The sequence below is a fragment of the Marmota marmota genome, unplaced genomic scaffold (genome assembly GCF_001458135.2).
Source record: "Marmota marmota marmota unplaced genomic scaffold, marMar, whole genome shotgun sequence".
Lineage (NCBI taxonomy): Eukaryota > Metazoa > Chordata > Mammalia > Rodentia > Sciuridae > Marmota > Marmota marmota.
In genome coordinates this window covers 4,434,984-4,444,030 of record NW_025999863.1, presented here as the reverse complement: position 1 = coordinate 4,444,030, position 9,047 = coordinate 4,434,984, and the positions used below count along the sequence as shown (strand labels likewise).

Here is a 9,047-nt window from a genome sequence, read left to right as displayed (position 1 = left end):
CCACATTTGCTCTGTCCAGTGTTCTGAGAGGCAGCCAGGCTGACTCCACAACTTGGACTTTTAAAACTTGTTGCCTCTTCTAACATTTCAGGATAACTGGTTTCAGAATGGTTCAAAGAAAAGGTAGAATTCAGCAGTTACCTAGTTCTTCAAAATTAAATGACAAGGTTACATGCTAGTGACAGACGTTCATATTACACAGTTTTAATCCCAGAAAGTAGATGGGGTCAGATTCTGCCGTCAAATGCACATTGAAAGGCTGTTCTTCCCCAGCTTTCCTGTTCGAAGCCACCTCGTAAGTCTGTGGTTAACACTGCCACTTTGTCGTTGGCTGGGAGCCAATCCCTGCATCGGGGCTCTTCATCAGCTTTGTTCCCCAGGGGAATGTTTGGAAGACAGTTTTGGTTGTCATGACTGGTGAAAACTGTCTTCACCATCTAGTTAATAGAAAATTGCTTATTTGGGAGCAAATAATGCTAAAAACAGTCCCTTCCAAATAAGCAATTATCCAGCCTGAACTATGGATACTGCCGAGCACTTTGGAAATAACAATTAGATGAAGGCAAAGAGCAATAAATTTACCATATTTTTCATTTTTGCTTCCAAGAAGTTTATAACCCAGGGAGTTGTGACCAGCACTCACACATGCCAGCATCTGTGACACAGGGCATGGCATGTGAGGGGCAAGTCAGGCTGTCCAGACCATAGTGAGCTGAGCAGCCATGGCAGAGTCCCTCGGGAGTCTGAATAAGGAAAGGGTTTAGAAAGGAGAGGCCAATGGCTCTCTAAGAGAAGACCAGGGATGGGAGAGGGAGGGAGGAGAGGAGCAGCCTCCGTGTGGGGGAGAGAGATGTCCAACACAGAAGCCAGGGTCCCGAGAGCTGGCCTGCTTTTTTGTCCACTTGTGACCTAGACCAGAGAGCATCAGCAGCAAGAGGGGATCAAGGACCAGCACTCACCGCCCTCCTGGGAAGGTTGCATTGTTTGGAAGTTTTATTCATCTAAGTCCTGACATCGCACAGTATAAAAAGTTGCTCTGCACGCACACGGTTCAAAAATATGTGATGCCCCTGAACTGTAACCTTAAGGGAATCACATAATAGCAAAGGGAGAGGTGGTCACAGCCTGGTCACATTGTTGCTACGAGCAGATGATATTTGAGCTCATTAAGCAATAAAAACAACAATCCTCTGTCCATGACCCAAAAAACACACATCAAACCACCAAATTTCAATTTATTTGAAATTTCCTCAAATAAACTATGGTGACTCTTGCCTGTGATTTTAACGTGGACAGTCGTTATAATTTAAAACATTTTTGAAAAATGTCCTCTGATAAGTCAGGTGACCGTGATGGGTTGATTAGTGTGCTGAAACAAATACACCCCAAAATCAATAACATTGGAGAAGAAATGAGAAATGGAAAATAAAACAAATAGCGCCAAGCCCTTGCCGTGGTGGGCTGAGACTTGTGAAAAGCGACACTAGGAGACAAGATGGTCTTTAACCCAGGTATACACGTAGGTTCAAAGATTCACCTGGCAAAGAAAGTTGGGGTGGTGGCAGTGACTTGCCCAGGATTTCTCCTGACAATGTGTCCCTAGACAAGGGTGGTGGCTGCTTCTGCCCTGCAGGAATTCAGCCCCCATTTCTGTGTTTCCATATGGGCTGTGTGGACCTGGAGCGCAGGTGCAAGACCTCGACACCAGCAGAGAAGCCAGATGGGGGTTGTGAGCGGCCTCCAGACCCCAGCTCCGGCATCCCAGGCAAGGTGGCAACGGCTGGAGGAAGAAAATCCACCAACTTTCCCCCTCAGTGAAAAGCATCTTTCCAACACCTCGTTGCACTTAATTGCACATGAATGTGGGTGCAATACCTCCTGCATACCCCGTTCTTTCTCTGGAAAGAAAAGCCAAATTAACCAAGTGCAGACTTTTCATGGGAAGGGAGAGAGGGTGGTGTTAGTCTAGTCACTGTGCAGCCACATGAGCGTGTGGACACAAGCCAGTTCTCGGTCCCCAGCTGAGGAGCGGGGAGGAGCTGCATCAGTCAGATGGACAGGGTGTCTTCAGTGACCGAGTTCCGAGGACTTCCCTGGCTCCTCCTACAAGGCAGAGGGCAGGGAAGGTAATAAGGAGAGAGGAGAAATCAATCCCTCAGAAATTAACCAAAACTTCCAGCTTCCCTAGAGATCAGCTAGGATTTCTGCAAGGCCCAAAGCTCCGTAAGGGCATCATGATACCTGAGAGCCTTTGGCTCATTTTAAGAGTCAACCCGGTTCTTCCCCTTGCCCTCCCTCCCCGTCCCCAGCCCCTTGCTGTGCCCTAGTGGTCTTCTCCTGTTCACTGGTTGGTTTGTTAATTGGTGCAGTAAGTGATGTAGAGAAGTGGGATTCACTGTCATCCATCCAAACACGTACGTGGTCAGTTTCATCCTGCGGCTCCTCCCCTTCCCACCTCCACCCCTCACCGTCCTCCACTTTACTGCCTTCCCTTCTATCTTCACAAGTTCCCCCATTTTTGGACCTTTTCACAAATAGTTATATTGGGCTTACCATTCTGGTGTGGGTAGTGGAGCGAGACATCTCTGTACTTTCTGTTTCAACACCCCTCTGCACCCTGCTAAACCACTTCTTGTATTCCATTCGCACCTAGAAGTTCGAGAAACAGAGGAGCTTGTGTTACAGACAGAGCTTGGGCCAAGAGAACGCTGATGACATCGGACACCATAAGGACTTGATATATGATGATGGTGCAGGTGATGGTGCAGGTGATGATGCAGGTGATGGTGCAGGTGATGATGGTGAGGGTGATAGTGATCATGATGGTGACAGTGACGGTGTGCTGATGGTGGTGATGGTGATAGTGATGATGGTGATGATGATGTGATGGTGGTGATAGTGATGATGGTGATGATGATGTGATGGTGGTGATAATGGTGATGGTGGTGATGGTCATGATGGTGGTGATGGTCATCCTCAACAGTTAGAGGTATGCATCATTAATCTGCAGATGAGAAAATTGAGGCTCAAGGAGAACAGGCATACTAGACTGCCCAAGGTTACATAGCAACCGACTCAGTAGTAGACCCGGGATAAGTGATGAAGTCTCTCTGAGTTTGTAGTAGATTTACCCAATATTCCAGTGTCCCTCCTCATTACAGGAGGATTATTCATCCCCTCCCTGGTGAGCTCAAATATAACCATGCAGTTTCCTTTGAACAATGAAATGGTAGCAGAATGGATGGACATGTGTCACAGCCAAGCAGAAATATTAAGTGGGGTAAGCTACATTTGGTCGTGATCTCTTTTCTCTCTGCCATGAGACCAACAATATTGTAGGCAGGGAGCCATACCATAGCCTGAGTGAAGACCATGTAGACCAAGCCATACTCATGCAGCATAAACAAGAAATGAACATTTATCATTGTAAAACATTGAGACTGGGGGGGGGATTATTAGGAAAGGACTATTTGTTAATGCAGCGTAGTCTACCTTATCCTGACTGACACATGTTCTTAAGAGATATGTCAGGATACTAAATGGGTGAAACCCCAAGGGCACAGCATGCTCAAGGAGCCCCTGAATCCCCTTCTCAAATAGAAGGCAACATCTCAGTACAAATATGAAAGGCCAAGGAAAGGCAAGAATGCACACAGCCATTCAATAGGACGAGGGGCTAGGCTGGGAAGACCAACACTTAGTCTTACCTGGCGATTAAGGAGGCAGTGAACCACGAAGAGCAAAACCCCCTGCAGGACATTGGTGATGGTGAACAGGTAGGCAATGACCAATCCCACCGTCTGCCCTACTTCTTCAACCATGAAGAAACCAAGGCCCCAGGAACATCCCAGCACAAACAGCTGAGCAATGGCCTTAAATGTCATGACCCTGGGGAAAGAGCAATAGTAGCTACAGCTTAACTGAACACGGTGAGTTTGGTGAGCACAGGGCCTCATTTAACCTGATAGCAACCTTCAGTTAGTGACTGACACAGGGTCTGCACAGCCTGAGGGTCAGGCAGGTGATGGTGATGGTTCTCAAACACCTCTGCTAAGAATAATGCTTTCTCCCACCCTCGGAAATGATTTTTCTGCAAAGTCTTCTACGTGGCCTTACTGGAAAATCTGCAGAAATGCTTTCTAAAATTTGTGTTGAAAGATTTTGGATGAGAGGGATGTCCTGTCTTCAGAACACAATGCAACAAAGAAAAATAGTATTCGATAAGATGGAGTGGGGCTGCCCTGGCCACTGGCTGGGAGAGTCTGTGTGTGTGTGTGTGTGTACACGTGTGTGAAGCATGAACCTTCACTTGCACATACACACGCAGGGGATAGGGAAACAGCAAGAAGAGAGAGGCTAACCCTCCAGGACTGAGGAAATGGAGGACAAGTGATGTTAAGTTGGTCGATAAGTGGATGAGACCAAAGTCAAGGCCCAAGGCTGGAGAGATTCTACTGCAAGTTGTACCCATATCCCTGCCACTCTTAGGGAATCGGGGCAGTTGGTTGGTTGGCTCATTGGGAAGAGTAATGTCCACCTCATAGGCTGGAGTTTATTGGTAAAGGCCAGTATCTACCCTTGTTGTGATGGAGAATTTAGATGGCACCACTGAGAACAGTTTCTACAATCAAGGAGAGTGGGTTCCAGAGGTAGTGGACTCTCAGAGGTTAGAAAAAGGATAATATTGATACTCTAGGTAGCAATTCAGTATGAAGAATATTATACCAAGGAGACATTCAATCAATGTTTCTTGAATAAAGAAATAAAGCAATGGATCAAACTATCTGAAAATCATGGTGTTTACTTCTTTTGGGGAGGGGGTCAGGGGGCATTTCTGGACTTGAAACTAGGCATTTGCTTGTGTTAGGCAAGGCCAGGCCTCCACCACTGAACGTCCACAGCCCGGTTTGTACTTCTGTAAATTGTCCCTCTTTGTCAGGAATAAGAACGTCTGACTTTTGTCTGGGGCAGAACCCAGGGCCTCTGTGTCTAGGCCAGCACCAACTACCACTGGACCACACGCCCGGCCCCATGTCATGTTTGTGAATAGACTTACTCTTTCCTGCCGGACAAATCCGTGGCTATCACCAATTCCAGTAACTTCTTACCTGGTGTCCTGAATGGTGGAGACCTCTTTATTGAGGGAGGAAAGTTTGCTTCTCAAAATCCACAGAATTTGGAAGTACAACACCAAGTTTATCTGTGGAAACAGCATAGAAAAAAAAATGGCTTGGAATTTTCTTTCAATTCCATTTCAAACAACCCAACTTGATCTGGAGCTGAGAATCTTTTTCCCAAAGGACACCAGCTCCGTAGGGTCACCAGGGACATGCTCAGGTCTATCACGTGCTGCCCAGGGCTCAGTCCTGCAGTGCTCCATAACTTATCATCCAAATGACACTCGGAGAGGGGGAGGCTGCTACCGACACCTACACCAGGCAGCAGGTGTAACCGGGACGTTCCTGGCAAACAGAAGACTGGGTTGCTCTGTGCATTTTATTGAATGAATGAGTGCAGGGCTTTCTAAAGGCTGAAAATGCAGCAAAGGGCTACGTTATTCAAAGAACAGCTGGTGCACTAGGAGAAAGCCGTAGCAACAGGACTGATGGCAATATTTTCAGAAACAGAGTTTGGTCATGTTGAGCTGCATTTTCTTATCTTTATCTCATTTCCACTTTAGCAGATAAGAAACACTCTCTATGCTAGGTCAACCCAGGGCCAGCATGCCCATAAATAACTACCACCTACCAAGATAATGAGGGCCACTGGCCCCATGAAGCTCCAGATGAATCCTTCATCGAGCTTGAGCCAGCAGCTGTGGAGCAAAAGGCAAGCATTAGCTGGGCTTCCTCCAGAGGGGAAGGGGTTTGCATAGAGGCTCCTGGAGCAAGATCCCAGCAGCCCAAAGAGCCACTGAGTTTAGACCCCAGGCTTTAGACATGACCTCATCTAACACGAGCTGTGTGCACCGAGTCTTGGCTTCCCTAAATGTAAAGTGCGACTAGTCAAAGCACTGGGAGATTAAGTGACTCACATGGCTGTGCACTAAGGCTTGAAGTCAGGTAACGCCAGTGATCCAACCTTGCCTTTCTTCAATACTGCACTGGCTATTCTGGGTCTTCTTCCTCTTCCATGTAAACTTTAGAATCACTTCATCAATATCCAGAAACACTTTGGTGGGCTTTGGATGGGGAATGCGTCAGATCTACAGACTAAGTGGGAAGAACTGACGTCTTGACTGCATTGAAACCTTCCTATCCATGAACATGGAATATCCTCTCCTTTTATTTCCCTCTTCTTTGATTGCCCTCACTAGAGTGTTGTCATTTCCTCACACAGAACTTGTACGAAAGATTAGATGTAATTGTGTGTGAAGCTTTTGGAGGCAGCTCCTGGCAAAGAGCTCAGGTTCCATCAATGTAGTTGCTATGGCAATAATGATTGTCATAATGAGAGGGAGAGTAAAACACAATAATTTAACTACTACCATAAAATAACCAACACTAATTGAACATTCATATCCAAAGCTCTGTGGCTCAACCACTGTGTGTTCTGTCATGACGGATGTTGGTAAAGGTAGTATAATTTATCCTAGAAGGAGACCTGGCAGTGTGAATCTGGAAAAAATAACAAGCCTCAGCTAACAGGGGGCAGAAAAACTTCCACACCTAAGTTCTAGCACAAGGATTGCAAACTAGAAGCCCAGGGGTTAATCTAAACTACCACTGTTTATTTTGAAACACAGCTGCACTGAGACATTGTTCTGCACAGAGCTTTGCAAACTTCTGCTGCGAGGCAGCAGAACACGGCTGCTGAGGGCACCGCCTGGGAATTCTGGCTTCCTCCCTTTGTAACTCTGATCTTGGGGAAAAGCATGAAGTGCGGAAAGCCCCCGATGCCTGTGCATGGGGTAGTAAACTGACAAGTTCATATTCGGTCAGGGTGAGAATGACATGAGCTGCCACATACAGGAAGCATGATCTCTGACCTGTCACCAGCCTTCGAGAGTTGAGACAGTCGTTATTCTTTGTGGTTTGGAAATTAATCTCAACCCATTCCACCTATTTTTTTCAAACTCCTACCGAACACATTGCCCTCAGGTTCTGTGTGGAGCCATGGATTTGCTTTACCTCTCCCTAAATTTCCAGAAGTTGTATTCAAATTTTTGTGTGCATATGAATTGGTTGGGGGAATGGAGCTCTGGTTTTCATTATCAATGGGATCCAACCCCAAAGATGGTGATAACCACTGCTCTAGGAATTGCCAAAGTAAAACAGTACTGGGGCTTCAAGAAGGACTGGTTTGAAGAATAATTCACCATTTTCATTTCGAAGCTCACGCGGACTGCAAATACCCTTCCCACCACAAACACACATCGCGCTTACTGAGTATATGTGCCATAGTTTTGGTGTCCAACTATCGCGGACACAATGACAATCACAGCTGGGATGCCGTAGCCCAGGGGGTACATGAACCTCTTCTTGAATCTTCCCGTGCTGGTGTAGTTGGCCACTTTAAGATTCCTGACGGTGAGGAAAAGGTGTAGTCCTTCCAGGAGCATCCAGAAGAAGGCGGCCAGGTAGAGGTAGTGCAGTACCCCTGCAATGATGGAGCACAGCATCTGGAAGGGAGAGAGGAGCTGGCTGGGGCCACCGGCGGCTGCACCTGACTGTCCACCTGACTGTCCTCAGCACGCACCGTTCCCTGGGTGCCAGCTGGGAGTCTCAGTTGAGTACCTGTGCAATACCTTTCTTGGGAACTTCTGCTGGCCATCGAAATTTGCTCTCTGAATGCACACAGCAGGCCAGAAATACTAAGGAACAAACGAGTGGGGAGCAGCCGCCAGGGTCCTAATGGAGGAGAGTGTGCTGACAAACTCTCGAGCGCCCTGGCCCTCTGCACATGCGCCCTACACTGCCCCCTGGAGGTCCTCCTGGAATGACCCTCCAGGGGCCACAGCGGAAACTCACCCATCCGTTGGCTTTCTGTCCGTCTGTCTCATTTCCCCTCTTGGGTCAATGTAGCCCAGATCAGTTCCAAACAAACAACTCACACTCAAATTCCCACTGCAGGATCCATCTTTGCGCAGAATATTAGCGAGTCCATGGAGAGCCGGCACACACCCTGCACCGCAGCAGCCTCAGTACAAGTAAATGAATTTTTAGGACAGTCTTACTTCACATTCCATAGATGGGGACACTGGGGTCACAAGCCAAGGACATTCATAAAAAATAGGTACTGGTGAATTTCCAAGCATGTGTCCACTTTTGATCTAGAAACATCTGAAGTACCACACTTTGGAAAGCACTTTACTAATTTATACATATATGTGAACTTTATGTGTATATATATATACAGCCTTTGAGGGACGCTTATCCAAATCACAGCACCCAGGAAAGTGGCATTTCCTTTTCTGCTTGAATAACAATCTTATATGTTCAGAAAGGCAGGGGAAACCGTGGTGAGCACAAAAAGGAGAAAATGGAAGACACAGCAGAGAACCAAAGCAATTTATTCACAGTTTCCCGCCAACTCCCCGCTTAAAGAGAGACTGAATTTTTTCTGACTTAATGACTTCCTTTTTCATCTTTGTTTAATTTCATGTGTCAATCTGGCTGAGCCACACTGCCCAAATATATGGCCAAACATTGTTCTAGATGTTTCTGTGAATGTTTGCAGATGGAATTACCATTTAAGTTGGTGAGCTATGAGAAGAAGCAGATTGGCCGCCACAGTGTGGGTGGGCCGTGTCCTATCAGTTGAAAGCACGAGTAGAAGAAAGCCTGGGTGCCCCTAGGCTAGAGGGAATCTGCCAGCAGGCAGCCTTCAGACCAGAATGGCAGGATCCTCTGGGTCTCCAGCCTCCTGGCTCGCCCTGTGGCTTCTGGATTTGACAGCCTCCATAATCCCAGGAGCTCATTCCTTAAACCAGATCCCTCCCTCTCTACTCTCTTATGCACATTCTACAGCGTCTGTTTCCTGGAGAACTTTGGCCACCACAACCTCCTAATTACCAAGTCCAGCAGACTCTACTTGACCTCTGGGAA

At 47.0% G+C, this 9,047-nt stretch overlaps 1 protein-coding gene across 3 annotated transcripts in view; it reads right to left on the bottom strand.

Annotated features, from left to right (window-relative positions):
• Positions 1–1,220: 1,220 nt before the first annotated feature.
• The window catches only part of LOC107157335 (adhesion G protein-coupled receptor E4-like), a 29,231-nt gene continuing 21,404 nt past the window's right edge, over positions 1,221–9,047 (bottom strand). For all 3 annotated transcript variants that reach the window (XM_015503695.2, XM_048812823.1, XM_048812833.1), the window contains 6 exons: positions 7,386–7,621; positions 5,749–5,815; positions 5,109–5,200; positions 3,708–3,888; positions 2,554–2,649; positions 1,221–2,103 (listed from right to left, as the gene is read on the bottom strand). In XM_015503695.2, coding sequence (XP_015359181.1) covers positions 2,068–2,103; positions 2,554–2,649; positions 3,708–3,888; positions 5,109–5,200; positions 5,749–5,815; positions 7,386–7,621 — 708 coding nt within the window. In that variant the 3' untranslated portion in view covers positions 1,221–2,067. The remainder of the gene's footprint in view (positions 2,104–2,553; positions 2,650–3,707; positions 3,889–5,108; positions 5,201–5,748; positions 5,816–7,385; positions 7,622–9,047) is intronic.